The following is a 19,787-nucleotide window of genomic DNA, read 5'->3' as shown; positions in this document are numbered from 1 at the left end:
AGACAGAGATCCGACTTTGGAGGCAACTTCTATTGAAATCTATGGGTACAAGTTGCCTAAAAGTCGCCTTGAAGTAGTACAGGAACCTTTTCTGAAGTCGGAGCGACTTCAGTAGTGTACATTAAGACGGCCCTCATTAACTATAATGTCATTTCTTATGTCAAGTGACTTGGGGCGACTTGAGGTCTGACAAGTCGGAAACCAAGTCGCTGTAGTGTGAACCGGCACGAAGGCAATTCACACTGACTTCTACTATAAAAAAAACAAAAAAAAACAAACAAACACTCAGGACCCGGAGCAGTTTCTGTTGCATGGATCTTGTCTGACTAGAAGTCAGCAGTGTAACAAGCCATCAGAATTTTATGTCTATGCAAGAAAAGAAAAAACGTACACTTTTTTTGTGAAGAGACAAAATAGCTTTATTAAATAAAAGGCAAAACAGAAACAGACAGAAATAAAAGACATTTTGGAAACACTTTTTACAGTATTTTTTTTTTTTTTTTACTTTTGCATTACATACTCCAGATTCTATTCCAGCCACTTAGCCTCCTCCTGTGCATGTATTATACAAGGGGCAAACATCTGTTATACAGTGGTAAACAAGGTGGTAAACTGACTTGACATGCTAATTTCGTAAGAAAGCATTTTCCCCACTACAGGAACCCTGAAGATGTTGTGGAATGGAGGGCTGCAATAGAGGCAGAAAACTGTGTGCATGCATGGATCATATCCAATTTGTTTACGACCTTGCTGAATTAAACATACATAATAAAGCACACAGTTAGGGGTGGGAGTTAAATGGGTTCACTTTCATTTGACACCACCGTCCCTTTCTACAATCAGTCTGGTTACAGGTAAATAGATGACACCTAGCAGACTGTAGATAGATAGTTCAGCATGAACAATGTAATACAAAGTTGTGGTTTTTATTTTTATTTTGGGACCACCCCAAACAGAAAGAATCAGCAAGAACATATTTAGAATATAATAAAGTGCCATCTGCTGATAAATCATGTGCAAAATATTATTAGTAATTACTAATGTGGAGTAGAGGAGTAGCTTCTCATATGCATCTCCACAATGACTCATAGCAGCATTAACCAGAGCTTCCAAAGTAGCTTTAGTCCAGGTTTTCGGGTTACAAGTGCCAGTGAGTACTGAGTGTCTGGTGAATCAGACCCTGGAAATCCAGATAAGGACCGCAAGATTGAGATATTATTGATTTTGGCTGGTAACATCTAAAACAAAGGTTTGAAAATGCAACTTTTGGTGCCACTGTGGCTGCAAGTCAGATAGTTTATTAACACTCATTAGATAGATACACAGCATAACTGACTAAATGTCAGGAAAGTAATATAGCTGTGGAGGAAACCAACAAAAGGAGATGCATATGACCGCATTCTGTCAAGTGTGGCAAGATGATCTTTAGTATGGAAAACTGCTGTAGTACTATATGAGTTACACTTTATCCAGCAGATAACATGATCACTGAGAGAATCTACAAGCTAGCCCCATTGCTCAAAACAGGAGAGAGGCACTCAAAATTTGTCTCCTTATGTAAGGTACATCTCTATTTCTTAGTCAGTATCGCACACATTAACACATTTCTTCCCAAATGGTCCACACAAAAAGAGCCTAGAAAAAGGCCAGCTTCTATCTGAATGTACAAGTAAGGCACAATTATAAAAACACATCACACACACACACACGACAGGCAAGGGAAACAAAACAGTTGGGTCTGATAAGTGCACTGCCTGATCCATAGTAGGGTTTCAAACCTCTTTTACAACAAAGTGTAGGATCTTTAGCAGTAGAAGGAAAACTGATGAGTACTTCAAAGTAATACTGGAATATTAGATGTTAAGCAAAGTGAAATGAGAGACCACCATAATCTATGGGATATATATGACCAGAAGTACCATTTGGTGGTGTTCTCTAAAGTGACTAGTTTTGACAATTTAGACAGCCCTTTTGTGAAGAAACTGCCCAGTCAAATGTGAATGAACCTTAAAAGCAGAACCGTGACCAGGCTTTGGACATTCAAATATTTACATAATCATATCAAGCACTAAATGAGCTTGGGCTGCATTCACACCTGAGCGTAGCGTTTTCGGACGTTTTTTCCATCTTTTTTCTCATGTTATGCAAACGCACGTATTTACACGTTTGCATACAGCGTGTCTGACATTTTTGAGTTCTGTCGTTTTTTATTTTAGCCAATAGGAAAAAATTATCATCTCTTTCATCATTTGTTGCTATGTTTGTAGATTTTTTTATCTTCTTCCTGGGTGAATATTCTATTTCACAGAACAGATTAAAGCGACAAAACGCCTGTAGAAACGCTCGTTGTCACGCTAGACGCTTGACTCAAGCGTTTCCATTAGTTTCTATGGGAATACAAACGTTCAAAAATGCCCAAATCAGCCCGATTCGTGCGAAAAAAGGGTCCAGAACTTGTTTGAGCTTCAGGCGTTCGGCTTCAGATGTTTTGGAGTGGAGATGTGAACCATCTCCATTGAGAATAATGGATTTTTTCCCCTCTAACGTTTGAGCTTCATGCTTCAGGCTACAAAACGCTCAGGTGTGAATGCACACTTAAAGTCTGGTGGTACACATGGGCTGAATATCAGCCTGTGCAACAGAAACCGGCCTGTGCATCAGCCTGTCTGACAGAAGTCGGCTGAACAGCTGACTCCGGTCAAACAGGCATACTGGAAAATCAGTAGCTCTGCATCCAATCAGCGCTGGCAGTCAACAGCTGGTAGCAGTAACCAGCGTTTTTTGGTTGGGGGGGGTTAGTCTCCCTGTCAAAACACAATGTCAGTGGGGAGATTGCTGTACCAATAATCACATAGTACAATGAGCTCCTCCTTGGCGCATCAGTTCCCCCCCCCCTTTTGTTCAGCCCGCTGGGTTGAATGGAAAAAAACTTAAAGTGTGTACCAGGCTTAAGGACAACCCGCTCTGTAGCTGCAGGCACTGTAAAATTCATCCTTAAATTTTACAAGAAAAAAAAATTTAAGTGCTTTGCGATCTCTCCTTCTAGTACACCTGTTCTGTGTTTCAACAGAAGGTTGGCAACCTAAGTCAATGCTGAGAGAAGGAGCAGGATGACCTGAACTGCTTAAATGAAACTGAAAGAGCATACTTTCTGCTGTATATACAAAGACTGAGTGACTCCACAATGCCTGCAGCTACAGAGGCCAGTGAGGGCTTCTTTTAATGTTTATTTAATGCTTAGATAACCCTTAAGACTATCTAAATAGTTACATGGACACATATCTTTAAAAAGCAACCACTAACTCTGCCAACTGGTTGTTAGAAGTAAAACTGTGACTCACGCTCTCATTTACTCCTAGAAGATCGTCTTCATCATTCCTCATATTCGGGAATGCAGGCAGGAGTACAAATGTATGCTTTCATCCAATTACTAACACAGGCAGTGTTGGAAGCAGTTAGAGGATGCAGGGTACTGAGAGGAAAGGAGACAAATCTCAGTTTACCTTGGAAAGGAGCCTCCTGGAAATCGGAACCTTAACTTCCCTCTTCGTAGCTACCATATGCTCATGCGATCTCAGGGCATAAAAACTATTAGATATAATCTTCCCAAGAAAACCTGCGTAGTTATTTTAATTATCCCAGCCTTGCGTGACGTGTGCATGCCTTGAAAACCGATAACATAAAAATGAATTTTTCCAAGGGGGATTACAACACACATAAAAATTCATGTCAGATGATCATATTCAACCTGCAAGAAACCCAAGTGCACAACTGGTTGTGTCCTGTGTAGCTAGAATCTGGCTGTTCTCAAACTACATACAAATGCAGAAATTAACATATATACATAATAAGGTTTTACAATGCAACTTGTTTTCTTCATAAGAGCAAGAACTATACACTAAAGATTTACATTATAATATATAAATGTATACTATTATATATATATATTATGACAATAGAGGAAGCAGAATATTACTGGCATCGAAGTACAACCATGTCTAGACTGTTTTAAAATACCACAGAGTCTCCTGGTTTAAGAGTAAAGCCGCACAGCTTTCTCTTCTAAACTGGGTCATTGTGTGGAGGGTGCATGGTGGCTCCTGGTAGTCTGGGCCAAGCTCAGACAGTCACTAATTATAGTCACATTGGTCCTTAGTTCAAACATTCCGCACACTTGGTTCCTTGCTGTAAACTAGCTAGGCCTCAGAAAAGCATTTAGGTGCTGTTTCATTGGGGCTTTCTGTCCAATTTACCTGATAGCTAGGAGAGCCTTGATAGATATCAACTCATGCAAAACAGAAAACACTTAAGGGTCAACACCAGTTCAGGACCTGTAATAAAATATCTAAATTTAGGACGGTCTTACCATGTCCTCAATGACAAAGTCCAATAGTCAAACCATGCAAATCCAACCTGACCTGAGGCATAATTTTCCTCTGTATCATAACTGCGAGCTGTATTTAGTTTACATCAAGTATTGCTGCAGCATACAGAACAGTCCAGAGTTAGCAGCAAATGGCTGAAAATTACACATATAAATATATAAATATATATATATATATATATAAATATATATATATATATATATATATATATATATATATATATATATATGTGTGTGTGTGTGTGTGTGTGTGTGTTTGTAAAACAAAACTATTTCCTCTTTTAACAAAGTGCTTTTTGTACATATACATAAATACTTATAAAATAAAGTGTCAGTTGAAAGAAAAAAAAAAGTTAAGTCTACAATCTCTCAACATCTGCTCACTATACAAACTAGCAATAACACTGTGTGGCCACCTAGAGACTGGAGTGACCATGTTCGATGTCACTGATAATAAGGGATGAGAAGGAATGACATGAAGTGGCAGGAAGAGGAAATCAGTGGGTGTACAATTATGGCAAAAGGATATAACTTTCTTGTGCCATACTGAGGCAAAACATGGCCCTCATTTTACCAAGAGTAAAATAGTTGAGAGGTTGTACCCATGGGCACTTCATAAGTGCCCATGCTATGTTTGATTTCTGTAGCGTTCATAGCTTGGGCAATGGAATTCAAGAGCCACCACACCTTAGGTTCCATACAAATCTAAGCAGGATGTGCTTTACAGGTACGTTTATACTGACCTCTGGATGGGCTCACTACGGGGAAAAAGGCACATCCTAGAATCTTTTGCATGCCATTCAACCTGAACATTTATAGGTATAGTTAACATTATTTCACACGATTCAAAGAACCATAGGTGAGGTAACATTTGAGTTCAGTTTAAAGGTTGAATGTAGCTAAAAAAAAATAAACACTGTGGAACATTTTGGGAAAAATATGACTGTTTCAACTTATTATATGCAAGCCTCTCTTTTTTACATTTTCTTGGAAAATGGCAAACTGCAATCAGATTGGCTGCTATGGACAACATTCCTCTTTGCTTGAGTTGACCAATAGATCACCCTCATTACTTTTTGCATGAGCACCAATAAACACAGAATTTTTAAGTCAATGGAAAAAAAAAAAAATATTTACAGAGTGCCTTGTACAAGTAGATAAAACTGGGAGGTACAATGGTAGATTGTCTGGAACATACTGTAGATCTGTATTACTTAACTTATGCCACAGTCAGAACTGAAACATGATCAAGAGTCTACCATAGAAAAGGCACCCCCCAACATAACAGTGCAAAAGGAGTAAATGCTATGTCTGTATGCTATTTTTTTTTTCAATAGAACGACAATCATTCTCCATACAAAACTCATGAGAAAACTCCACAAGGCAAGTGCAGAAAAATACTGCCATCTTTGCTGCCTTAATATTTATTATAATGCCACAACAGCCAATTAGAATAGATGGCCATCATATAGAAAATCAACGTAGTACTGTTGCCTAAAGTCGTCCTCCATCTGCGATACAATACATCCTACGTGTCTGAATAATGCTAAATTATACAGGCTTCCCTTAACACAAAATGTATTATTTAAAGTCACATCTGGTCAGAAAAAAAGTTTGAATTGTTTTAGCAAGTTACCTGAGTCTTTTGTGCTTTACAGATACTGGGGCATGTTTATATGGACTCAAGCATAGGTAGGCTAAGATTATCTGTCAGGTGTTTGGAGTGTTATATATAGCCCTGTGTTAAATATAAGCAAGTGTATTGCCAGAGGAAAAAGGATTTCCGGAAGTTGTGTGTCTACTGTAGAAATGGCTTGGGATGTTATTACAGCAATGAAGGATTGATACATACAGTACATTGGATTGCCCTCTAACAGTTGAAAGTGGTAAAGGACATTATAGCTGTGCATTGAAAAATATGTGGGACTCTTAACAAGGAACAAAGCGCAGTAGCCTAGAGCTGGCAATCAGAACTTCTTTTGTGATTTGACTATAATGAATCTGGTTGGCTGCTAAAGATTTCTGCAATTTAAACATCACTGCGCTTTGTACTCTTAGCCAAGCCCAACTCGCAGCTGGCAAATACCAGTGAGCAATACTTCTTTCTCTGACTAAGTTGTGGAAATACCTGCAGAATAGGACACTAGTGAATGAAAAAAAGCTTATCAACTGAGACGTAAAAGTCAGTATAAGTTCCTCGAAAAGGCAGGAAGGAAGCAGACTAGGAAGCAACAACGGTTATCAATAAGGCACTCCGAAATGTATGCCAACTACTAAATGTCATTACAGATTAGATAAAACAGAAATGTTATCTGGAACTTCTATTGGACAACAAAGTGCAAAATATAGATGAATGAAGAGCACCTCAGAAAACGCACTTGGGCATGAACATAGCAGCTACTGAAGGATGACCCTTCAGTGTGTGGGCCAAAGGCGTAGACATAGAACACATCATATAATTGTGAGACTGTTGGGACTTTGGCTGGGATTGTCAGTGTTTGCTATGTACATTAATGGGAAATAGAGGGCAGCATCTAGAAAAGGCAAAGCACTGGGTTTCCAGGTCTAGCCAGGTTTCTATTGAACAGCCAGCTTCACATTAGATGGTCCATGAAAATGAATGTTTGTTTTCACTAAGCCACAAAAAAAAAGGTGGTAGCTCATTATACATTTTCAAAATGTCTTACTGTTTGCTACAATTTGTACACTTCCCAAAAGAAACTTGGGGTAAAAAGTAAATGTTATTCTATAGTCACCTCAGCACCATTGGCTATATACTTTTTTTCTGTATCTAGCAAAACATGGCTAAGCCAGCTGACAAGGGGTACAGCCGTGTAATCCGCATCAAATCTTCTGCTAAATGGGATACAGGGCCTTATGTAAAACAACAACAGGTCAGGATGAATCACGCAGTTGGCATATTAAAGTAGACTATGCTGATACGCAGTCACTGTCCTGCTGTGCTCATACAGCCCTAATCAGTAAAACTGTGGAAATCAATGATGTATTAAAGAGTGCAAAAATCAATAGCAACCAATCAGATTAAAGCATTGCGATCACCACAAGATGAAACCTCACCAGTTGCTTTGGCTTACTGCACTTTGAATAATACCTCTTGTTTTTTTCAAATAAGGCAGAAAGTGTATCCAGACAAGTCAAATCTCAGTAATGAAAGGGCAATGTGAATGGCCATTCACTGTTCATTTTTTTGTATTGGATGCACCATTTAGAGGTGAAAACAAAATCTTTTACTAATTCTGGGCCTGCTGAAGACACAGAAGCACATAAAGCCAGTTATAAATGTTATGGATACAGACAAGCCGTTACAAATAATAACTGTAGTGCTTCAATAGACCCTTATGAATGAGTAAAAAGGCTGGCTGAAAAAACACACGCACCCGTAAGAAATAACTTACAGAAAATACTTCTCACAATAAAAATAAAACGTCCCTATAAACTCATGCTATATAGATTTAATGGAAAATCTTTTGTGGTCTAGAATTCTCTTTCATTCATCTCTGATCATTTAAAGCAGATTCTGAAGGTTAAAAATGGGTTTAGAAGACTGTTGGGAACTCTAACTATTTCTACCATTGCTCAACATCTCTAATGCCCCATACACATGGTCGGACTTTTGACCGGCCAAAATCAAATCGGAATTTCGACGAAATACCATCGGAGTAAAAGAGAACATGTTCTCTATCTAAACTCTGATGGAATTCCTCTGAATTTCCGATAAAAAAAAAGTCTGATAGGGCATACACACGGTCAGAATTTCCGATGGTAAATGTCCGTCTGACTTTTTCCATCGGAAATTCTGATCGTGTGTACGGGGCATAAGAGATCTTTCTTAGAAACAATAGAAAATGCTGCCCAGCCCATGTTAAAGCATTGGTGCTATACAAATGTGTCCAAAAAACAATTATTCTCTGCGGAGCAGACAAATGTTAATGCTCATGGATACTTTGCTGGATACACACTGCATTCAATATAATGCACATTTTCAGGACCCGTGGTGCTAAGCAATACATATTACTGACACCCAGGTCCACTTACACACAGCACTTAAAGCTAAAACACAAAAGCAACAATCTCACCGCTAGAGATTTTCTAGTGTATTCAGAATCGTCAGTGTAATTTAGTTAAAAAAAGGTGCCTTCTCACTTTGTCACAAACATGTAACACGCAGCTGTGTTTTTCCTGGGTGGCAAAAAGACATCTGGGCAGAATTAACAATACAAAGATTACCACGATGAATGCTCAAATTTTCTGAATTTCAGCAGGAATCCACAGAGTGGAGCAGGCGGCAGATGTACCCATCGGAGTACATTTGACAGGTTCATGTAGTAGATCTGCCTGTTCAAATAATCTTCAAATGATAGTTTATTGTTTATAAAAATGACAACTCTAATTAAATGTGCCATATTAACAGGTATTTTTTTTAAATCTTTTATAAAAATGAAGGATTGCTTGTTAAACAAGTATACATCTATTGGGCATACGTTACACATTTTATACAAGGTGATAAATACCAAGGGCACTTGATAAACATCTACCAGTTCAGTTTTAAAGTTGAATAAAGTAGTTGCTATTATAGAACAACAAGCCGTGCAAAAATGGCAGTCTAAACTCAATATCTGCACAGGCATGGGTTTACACACATTATATTGTCAAAAGTATTGGGACGCCTGCCTTTACACGCACATTAAATTTAATGGCATCCCAGTCTTAGTCCGTAGGTTTCAAAATTGAGTTAGCCCCACCCTTTGCAGCCATAACAGCTTCAACTAATCTAGGAAGGCTGTCCACAGGTCCTGACCTCAACTCCCAAAACTTTTGGGATAAATTAGAGTGAAGACTGTGAGCCAGGCCTCCTAGTTCAACATCAGTGTCTGACCTCACAAATGCGCTTCTGGAAGAATGGTCAAACATTCCCATAGACACACTCCTAAACCTTGTGGTCAGCCTTCCCAGAAGAGTTAAAGCTGCAAGGGGTGGCCCAACTCAATATTGAACCCTACGGACTAACGCTGGGATACCTTTAAAGTTCTTGTAAAGGCAGGCGTCCCAATACTTTTGACAATATTGTGTATGTGTGGAAAGAAAGAGCTACTTGTAAATACATAAATGTAACCAAGTTTTAAATTGCTTCCACAGCCCAGGAAAAGCAGACCAACATGTTACAGACTAGTGTGAGTACGCACCAGATTACTATAAAACAAATCGCGATATAGTAGTACTGTATTTTCTTAGAGACAATTATTTTACCATAACTGCATAAACTGCTGGTACCTAACAAAACTAAAAGAAATGATAATGGACATTTCTGAAGCACTTTGCAATTCTCCGATTCTGTATACTGTTTAAGACTTTGAGACCTAAAAACAGATTCAACCCCCGAATTATAAAAAACATAAGGCACGTCTAAGGGAGCAATCTTTTTTTTTTTTTCTTTTCTCGCTTTTTTTTTTTGGCATTACAACTACCAAAAGTGCTGCAAATTTCTTTCTTTACAGCAAGAAAAAAAAAAAAAAACTCTGTATATCAAAACTAACATTTTAAATCTATGTATATTTCAAGAATATATGTATCAAAGAAAATATAATCTAAGACCGAACCAGATTACAGAATAAACTCCAGCCATCAGTGAACACTTTTGCATTTGGCGAAGCATCATGCGTTATACATAGCAAGCACTCATTTACTTCTCAATGTCCTGACAAAAAATGGAGTGCTGCTCAAGGTCCCATGCTGTTCTGTTTTCTGCTGCCTCTTAACTCACAATCCGATTTGGGCAAAATAAGGGATGCCACCTTCACCCACCAGGGTCACCTTCTGAATAAACAGAGCAGTCAGAACAAATGTGTTCTGCATGAATCAGCATGTGCAGGCAATGGGGGCTACTGGATCTTTAGCGGCAGTTGTGAGAGCCCATAGAAATGAACGAAAACTTGCTATGTGTACAACATGATGAAACAGTTGAACCAAATACTGGATTTTCATCAGAGGTGGCTGGCATAACTCTTTAATGGTTCGATATTGAACACTTTTTTCCAGATTGTGGGAATTTCTACATATAAACTAAACTAATTACAGACAGCTATAGAGCTGATCCATAGCGATGGCTAAATGAAATTGCTGGGTTAACTTGTTCAACATTCTAACATTAGGTCTAATTCAATAGATTTAGGCAATAGGGAGGCAGCTTAGGGGAGTAAAGTCTTCAATCACATACCTGTTAGATGCACTCTTGTGGTATTTCAATTTGGGGTTATCGTTCTGAAACCACAGTGGCCTGCACTGTAGCACAAACCTCAGCAGAGTCTTCAGTAAAAAAAAAAAAAATCTGCTGAGGCCGAAACCCACAATACAGAGCTGCTTCAAGTCATGTCAACCAACATGCTGGCTTCAGGTCTGTGACCAAAAGCCAAATGGCTACATAATCTGCTTTTACATCTCCCATGTATCTTCCGTCTCCTTTACCCCCCTAGCAAGCCTCCTTAAAGCTGGAAATCTTTTAAAGTGGACGTAACTTTAAAGTTTAGGTCTGTTTTTAGACTCTATCTTCTCTAATGTAAGAAAGAATAATCTCAACACTTTCTGTAGCCACAAAGTAACTACATGCAGGATAAAGCCTAATCCACCAAAAGACAAAAATGAAAACCAAGTCCCTAACAAACCAAATAAGCATATCTTGCAGAAAAAGGTACAAAAATATATATTTTTTCCTTTTTTTTTTTCTCTTTTAACATCTTGCGTTTGTTTCTTTCATATCAGGTCATGCTCTGTATGATCAACAACATTAACAAAAATATTGGCAAAGTATTAGAATTTCTAAAGCTCTCCTTTTCTTCTCATGTTCAATATATTTGGGTGCATATAACAATAGCAAAAATAGATATATTTATATATATTTTCTTTTACAACATATAGGCCTACAACATGTCTCTGGCTAGGGAAAATATCAGATTCTGGAAGTTTATCTATATGAATGAAATGTAGCAGCACCACCTACCCTCCAAAAATCTGAAAAATAAAATCTAAAGCTAAATACAAAAAACAAACACAACTACATATATAAAGTCTATATTTATCTACAAGGGAATCACTTGTGTTACTGTAGACAGCAGACTGTGAATAAACCCTCAGAGTTTACATACAGACTCAGAATATTGGACCACTACAAAAACAAAACAAAAAAAAAAAAAAATTCACAGTTTATTAGAACCCCTACTAATTCAAAAAATTATGCTGACCTAAACTTTTAAATATATATATATGTTTCTTTTTAAATGTTTACATTCATTACAGTATCTTTTAAGCTGTGCAAATCTTTACTTTGACTGGCAGTTCGCCACCTCAACGTGTTTTGTCTTTGGTACAAAATAAAAATAAAAAAGGAAAACAATCAAAAGTAATGTGCAATTTTTCGTCCTTTTCAATCTAAAAGTACCAAAGAGAAAATAAAAAGAACACAAATCAAAAAGTGCGGCTTTTAGTTCAAGAGCCACCGTTTAAGTTTTTTTTTTCTCTCTTTTGTTGCCTTTTATGTTTTTTTTGTTTTTTTTTTACCTTTTTGTGTGTTTTTTTTTTCAATGTCTATACAATTCACAGACTCTGTGGCACATATCTACATTTTCAACATATTCCTATATACATTCGGAGAAAAAAGGAAGTCACAAGGATTTTTTATCTTAAACATGTAAGCTCAACCCAATAAATATGTATCAAACTATGCAATTAAGCCCACTACACTAACAAAAAAAAAAAAATTGTTATATATATATTTTGTAACGGTTTAAAGCATACCAAAAAAGCAACTTTAAGCAGTAGAAGTATCTTCTCACTTCGCAAATTACAAGGCACAAAGATAATTTTTTTATAATCGTAGTCCCACTTCTGACAAACGATTTGCGATCGCAATGTCCGTTTTCTCTGCGTCAGTCATATTGTGACTGTAGCCACTTTTGGTGACCGCGGCTTTGCTACTGTAACATGAGCGCGGCACACACAGGCATAGACATATAAGCCTGGCATAAGGATTCTGTATTAAAATCAGAATCCACAATTCTAACATCCCAAAAGAGTTCTTATCACTTGTGTTTGAAGCTTATTCTGAATAATTTTGGCATTAGCTCAAAACTATGGGAACGTAAAAGAAAAAAAAACAATAGAAGTCTGACTAAGACAGACATTAAACTTACAATACATTTTGACTATTTCTTTTGCACGTTTAAGTTCAGTATTTAGAAATCTATGGCAATGATAGAGTTGTTTGCTCTTGTATGCTAATAACAAAGAATTACGAACAACCAGAAGTTGTGATAAAACAGAGCTCCATGCAAAGGGTACTTGCCACTTGTAGACAAGTTTGTTTGCTTTTCTAGCCCAACAAAATCTTGTTTAAAATAGAATCCTAGCAGATGATGAAATTTACATGCAAAACCTAAATGGAATTTACAGTGCAGACTGTGGAGAAGACAAGGATGACATCAGCGCTCATCGTGTAGGGAGGCCATCACACCTTTGAAGTGGGTATACGTAACCCAAATAGGCCACCAGTGGGATCTCCCTCAGAGGTTTTGTCCAGAACTTGATTAACAAAGTCGGAGGTCTGGCCAGCCACTGAGGATCCTGAAAAACAAAATAAAAAGCTTCTTTACAACACTTCACCAACATAATCAGATTCCGCTTCCGGATAAGCGGTCCTTTGTGTTATGGTCTAAAGCAAGAACAGAAATGTATCACTAAGAATTTTAGTATTTGTCCTATATTTGGATATTATAATATGATATTTTGTGGAATAATGTGGAAAATCAATTTTATGACTACTGGTATCAAATAAATGGTGTTTTTAGATATATGTTGTGCCTCAAAAGTCCCATTTCAGTGCATTTATTATTAAAACCCAGAGCAATTGTTGCCATATTTGGGGACGAAGCGCCCCCCTGGATTGTTAGAACCCTTCAATGCTTGAAAATTGAAGGCAAATGTAGAATCATCTGTCTACAAAGATCTACTATACACCTAGTCATACACAAAGAATAGAGGACTAGTGGTCCCTTCATTATTTTAAAATAAAAGGTACATTGACTAATTATTCCGACAGATACATTGCTAAAAGAAAACTTCCAATATATGAATTGATATAAAAACAGCAGGGATGAAAGAAATGGCCATACAATATTTAAAATATAGTTAGCCAATAACCTGATGGTTGGGAAGGCTGTTCATACAAGAATACAGCCATTAAAGTTTGCCTACTCTGCTTTATCCTTCACACAGCTCCATACCCAAAGTCTCTTTGATAAGAGTATCCAGTTTCTGCTCCATGCTTGATGACCATTCCTCCCATGGGATTTGTATCCGTGTCATTATCTCTTGTTTTATTGAATTGATCACAAACAGCAAATTATCTGCAGACAAATGTAGAGTAAAAAAAATACATAAATTAAATTTAAATGTTTTATTTATGCAATAAAAAAATATGAGTAAAAATAGGATTTTTATAACAGCTTACCTGTAAAATCCTTTTCTTGGAGTACATCACGGGACACAGAGAAGCATAGTAATTACTATGTGGGTTATAGAGAGTACCTTCAGGTGTGGACACTGGCACGCCCTTAAGGCAAGAAGTTCCCTCCCCTATATAACCCCTCCCATACTGGGAGTACCTCAGTTTTGTAGCAAGCAATAAGTGTCCCAAATACCCCAAAAGAGGGGCGGGAGCTCTGTGTCCCGTGATGTACTCCAAGAAAATGATTTTACAGGTAAGCCGTTATAAAAATCCTATTTTCTTTATCGTACATCACGGGACACAGAGAAGCATAGTAATTACTGTAATGTGGGACGTTCTAAAGCAATGCTATGAGGGGAGGGAGACCCCAAAAATAAGCTGGGCGCCATCAGACATGAGGAATCAAACTGCAGCCTGCAGCACACTGCGCCCAAAGGCGCTCTCCTCATTTTTTATTATGTCCAATTGATAAAATTTTGTGAAAGTATGGACAGACGACCATGTTGCGGCCTTGCAGACCTGAGCCATGGAGGCTTGATGATGCACTGCCCAGGAAGTACCCACCGCTCTAGTGGAATGAGCTTTAACCCTAAACGGGGGAACCTTTCCTCAAGCCATACATAGGCTTGAGTAATGACCTGCCGAATCCATTTGGAAATAGTGGACTTCGACGCTGCCTGCCCACATCTGGGACCTTCTGGCAGGATAAACAATGCATCAGTTTTCCGGACCTGAGCAGTAGCCCTAAGATATACCTTAACTGCTCTTAATACGTCTAGCGTATGCAAAGACTTCTCCCTTGCGGAACTAGGTTCTGAGAAAAAAGAAGGGAGAACAAGATCCTGATTCATATGAAATTTTGAAACAACTTTAGGCAGGAAAGCCGGGTGGGGCCGTGGGACCACCCTATCCTTATGAAATATAAGGTATGGTTCCTTACAAGATAAGGCCGCCAACTCCGAAACCCTCCTAGCGGAGGTTATGGCTACCAAAAAAATCACCTTCCTGGTCAGAAGGACCAAAGGAATATGAGCCAAAGGCTCAAATGGTTGTTTCTGCAAGACAGAAAGGACCAGATTCAAATCCCACGGACACAAGGGAATCTTGACTGGTGGATTAAGTCGGATCACACCTTGCAAAAAGGTTTTGATCAGGGAATGTGTAGCTAGTGGCCTTTGGAAAAAAATCGATAAGGCCGAGATCTGGCCCTTAATAGTGCTTAGGGCCAACTTCATGTCTGCCCCTAATTGTAGAAACTCTAGAATTCTGCCAATGAGATACCTTCGGGGATGCCAACCCCTGGTCTCGCACCAGGCCACATAAGATTTCCAGACTCTGTAATAAATGAGTCTGGATGCCACCGAATTAGAGAGACCCCTTCTCTTTAAGATATGGGACTCAATAGCCAAACCGTCAAATTGAGAGACGGTAAGGAAGGATGGAATATTGGCCCCTGGGACAATAGGTCCGGCCGAAGCGGAAGGGATCACGGTTGCCCCACGGACATCCTTACAATGTCCGCGAACCAGGCCCTTCTGGGCCATGCTGGAGCCACCAGAATCACTGGTCTTCCTTCCGATTTTACCCTGCGAAGAAGACGGGGTAATAATTGCAGCAGGGGAAACGCATACATTAGGGAGAACTGGTCCCATGGGAACACCAGTGCATCCGTGCCGTAAGCAAGTGGATCCCTGGTCCGGGACAGAAAGTTCCCACCCTTGCATTGAACCTCGATGCAAAGAGATCGACATCTGGTGTTCCCCACCTCTGACAAATGCTCTGGAAGATGTCGGGGTGAAGCGTCCATTCCCCCGGAAGCACCTGTTGGCGGCTTAGGTAGTCTGCTCGCCAATTGTCTATTCCCGGAATGAACACTGCAGATATGGATGGGACATATTTGTCTGCTCAGGTCAGGATTCGATTCACCTCTCTTTGGGCTGCACGACTTCTTGTGCCCCCCTGGTGATTTATGTATGCCACGGCAGTGACATTGTCTGATTGAACCCTGACCGGAAGACCCTTCAACCTGTCTGACCAAGCTGACAGGGCTAGATAAACTGCTCGAATTTCCAGCAGATTTATGGGTAGAGACCTCTCGGAGTTTGACCATTTCCCCTGGAGAGACAAACCTCCCAGGACTGCACCCCAGCCTAGCAGACTGGCGTCCGTGGTCACAACCTGCCATGAAATGGGAACAAAGGACTTCCCTTTTAGTAGGTTCCGGGGAACCAGCCACCAACAAAGGCTCTGCCGGACAGACCGGGAGAGGAACATAGGTAGATCCAAGGCTTGAACTTTTTTGTTCCATGCGGACAGAATGGCATGTTGAAGCTCCCTTGAGTGGAACTGCGCAAATGGAACGGCCTCGAACGAGGCTACCATTTTTCCCAGTAACCTCATACAGAGGCGAATGGGAGGCTGACGCTTTGCTTTGACTAGTTGAACTAGTTCTCTCAAAGCCTCGAACTTCCTTTGGGGCAAGAAGACCTTTTTTTAGCTTTGCGTCTATGAGTAGACCTAAATATTCGAGCCTTTGCACAGGCATTAAGGCTGACTTGTCCAGGTTGAGAACCCAACCCATGGATTCCAGAGATTTTACGGTTCTGTGTACCGCTGAGTTTAGATCGGCCACTGACCGGTCTACCACCAATGGGTCGTCTAGATAGGCTACTATGGATATGCCTTGAGACCTTAGATAGGCTAACAGTGGAGCCAATACCTTCGTGAAAACACGAGGAGCGGTGGCCAGACCAAAAGGTAAGGCCACGAATTGGAAGTGGCGCTGATTTACCGCAAAGCGAAGCAGCTTCTGATGGTCGAGGAAGATATAAAGGACGCATACTTGCACGTTCCTATCGATGGACGCTAGTAAATCCCCTCCTTGCAGGGAGGCCACCACCGACCTGATCGATTCCATCCGGAATGATTGGACCTTTAGGAACTTGTTTAAGGCCTTGAGGTCCAGGATGGGTCTTACATCCCCGTTTGGTTTGGGGACGGTGAAGAGATTGGAATAAAACCCCAAACCTTGTTCTTCCACTGGCAGTTCTCTGATTACCCTTTGGGATAAACAGATGATCTAAGGCCAATGCTAAGGACCTTATTTTGCCGAGGTCCTTTGGGACGTTCGAGGTTAAGAAGCGCAGTGGAGGAAATTTGCTCAACTCCAGCTTGTAGCCCCCGGAGACCGTAGAGAGGACCCACCTGTCTTGGATCCTGTCTAGCCAAGCCTCCGCAAACAGCTGAAGCCTTCCCCCCACCCGGCTGAGTGGGGGAGAACCTTCATAATGCTGACTTAGATGCTGGCTTGGCCTGTGGCTTACGGTTCCAAGGTTTTTTGGAAGCCTGAGGCGGGCCCTGTGGCTTCCCACCTGCATTGAATCGCCCAGGAGGCCGTCGGAACTGCCTGGTACCGGAACTACTAGGGATAGGAGAGGAGGATCTCTTAAAGGAGGGGGAACCCCTAAACCTTTTCTTTACTGGCAACAGTGTACTTTTGCCACTGGAAATTTTCTGAATATAAGCATCCAGATCTTCCCCAAACAAACGCTCTCCATGAAAGGGAAACCCCGCCAGTAATTTTTTACACGGGGCTTCAGCAGACCAGTTCTTCAGCCAGAGTAACCTGCGCATATGAACTAGCTAGAGAGTGAGACGTGAGGACTGCTGAATGGAGTCCTTGATAGCATCTATGGCAAAACATAATGCTCTGGGAAACTCAGCCAAATTCTGGGCCTGTTGTGCCGGCAATTCCTTTAAGACCCCCTTAAACTGGTCTTTCAAGGCCTGGCAAATCCCAAAAGCCGCAATTGCAGGCTGGGTTATTCCTCTAGCCGAAGCAAAAGAGGTTTTTAATAATGTCTCTAATCTCTTGTCTGTCGGATCTTTGAATACCAGAACGTTGTCTACTGGACAGGTCAAAGATTTGTTTATGCAGGACACAGCTGCGTCAACCTTGGGGATGCCCCATTTTTTTGTGAATTGTTCCTCCATAGGGTATAAAACTGAAAATTTCTTAGGAGGAAGAAAATATCTGGATGTTCCCAATCCTTGTAGATAAGCCCTTCCAGCAGGGGGTGAACCGGGAAGGAATAATTAGCTTGAGGAAAATTTTAAGGAGCCTAAAGATGAGACTGCACTTGAAGCTGGCTCTGAAAGTGGCAACTTGAAGGCCGAACGGACCATCTCAGTGAGGGACTGGACCAACAACTTTTCGGATTGCGACGCCAAAAAAGGTTCTCCCAAAGTGGAATCCTCAGAGTCCACTACTTCCAACTGACCTTCTGCCAGATCTCCAGAGGGTAAATCAACCTCTTCTGAGGATGCATGCCCCAAATCGAGGGACTCCTCAGAGGGAGAGGGGGACCTTGTGCGTTTTTCCCTTGAGAGAGAGGATGCAATCAAGGTCGCTAATCTCTGCTCCAGACCCCCCATAGCTGAGGCCAGAGCCTCCTGTGTCACAAAAACTGGAGCAGGTGGGACAAGGGCAGAACAGGCATCTGACAGCCCTGATGGTTCACCCTGGGCCTCCTCCAATTTATCAGGAGAGGAAGCAGCCGCAGGAGCATGCCCGAGATCCTCTGAGCCAGATGGCGATCCCTTTGCTTTTTTGCTTCTAGTCCCTGAGCCTTTAGCCATGATAAAGCTGAGGTACTCACAATAGTTGCAACTACTTGCGAACCTATAGACCAGCACTGATGCTGCTATTTGATGGTTGGCAAGGTGCAGAGCCCACTATGCGCCTTAAGCAGATGTCACTGTCCACCACCAGTACCAAATACTGAAAGTATGTGCACGAGATCTCTGTGTCCACCGTCAGCCAGAACCAGTTAGGTGGACTGGAGCATATAAGGACTAGGTGTAAATCACCTGACCTGCTCTGTCCTGTAATCTCAAGTCTCATAGAGAACAGCTGAGATAGACCCCCTGTGCGCATGCGCACGCCGCTGCTAGGCGTGCACCACGAGGCAACGCGCGCACACGTAGTCGCACGCGCGCACATGTCGTCACACGCATCTCAGGGACCACGCCGTGCACATTCGTGCGCACCGAAGCAGCGTACAAAAAAAATTCATTTGCGCGCGCGTGCGCCTAAGACACAATCAATGTCGTGCACGCATGACGCTACGCGCTCATGCATGAGGATGGAACACCGCAGCTCCATGTGAGGACCAGGTAAGCCAAGTGAAGCCAAACATTTTGGACAACTTTCTTTCTGCTTTTAACCTGCACAGGAGGGGCTGTCTACCTGACTAGAGATACCCCTCCTCCCCACAACACACAGTACCATATAGGAGATAGCACAGACAGATAGCTTAGGCAACCATAATGACTCAAATAAAGGAAGGTTACTCCTAGGACCAAGTCCTGAAGCACCTTCACTTACCTGATCCAACGCTGCAGGACTAAATAGACAGTCCAATCTTCCCCCATCACGGAGAGCAGCGTCTGTAGACCTTCAGGGACCGGGGTCCATGGACAGGAACACCACACCCCTGGACCCATATCGCACCCTGTCAGTAAACTTTTGGTATTAGGAAATTGACCAAAGTACTGAATAACCAGGATCCAGCTCTCAAAAGAGAAGCATTACAGGCCAAACCCCGTTCTTCTTAACCAGGGCCCGGGTACCGTCCACTTTGGCTCAGAAGCACTTTGGATGGATCCGGATTTTATGGAGGCTTTTTACATCCAATATGGATCTCTCCAGTGGAGCTCCTTGGAGCACATGTTCACTCGTGACCAATACCTAAGACACTGGCGAAAAAACTGAGGTACTCCCGGTATGGGAGGGGTTATATAGGGGAGGGAACTTCTTGCCTTAAGGGCGTGCCAGTGTCCACACCTGAAGGTACTCTTTATAACCCACATAGTAATTACTATGCT

The 19,787-nt window shown here is 41.0% G+C and overlaps 1 protein-coding gene across 1 annotated transcript in view; it reads right to left on the bottom strand.

The window, feature by feature from the left end:
- Positions 1–9,904: 9,904 nt before the first annotated feature.
- The window catches only part of CREBRF (CREB3 regulatory factor), a 75,415-nt gene continuing 65,532 nt past the window's right edge, over positions 9,905–19,787 (bottom strand). The window contains exons 8-9 of the mRNA XM_040344548.1: positions 13,678–13,800; positions 9,905–13,018 (exon numbers count right to left, since the gene is read on the bottom strand). Of these exons, the coding sequence (XP_040200482.1) occupies positions 12,903–13,018; positions 13,678–13,800 (239 nt within the window). The 3' untranslated portion in view covers positions 9,905–12,902. The remainder of the gene's footprint in view (positions 13,019–13,677; positions 13,801–19,787) is intronic.

The sequence above is a fragment of the Rana temporaria genome, chromosome 3 (assembly GCF_905171775.1).
Source record: "Rana temporaria chromosome 3, aRanTem1.1, whole genome shotgun sequence".
Classification (NCBI taxonomy): Eukaryota; Metazoa; Chordata; class Amphibia; order Anura; family Ranidae; genus Rana; species Rana temporaria.
Note: the sequence above shows the minus strand (reverse complement) of the source record. Positions and strands in the feature narration are given on the sequence as shown.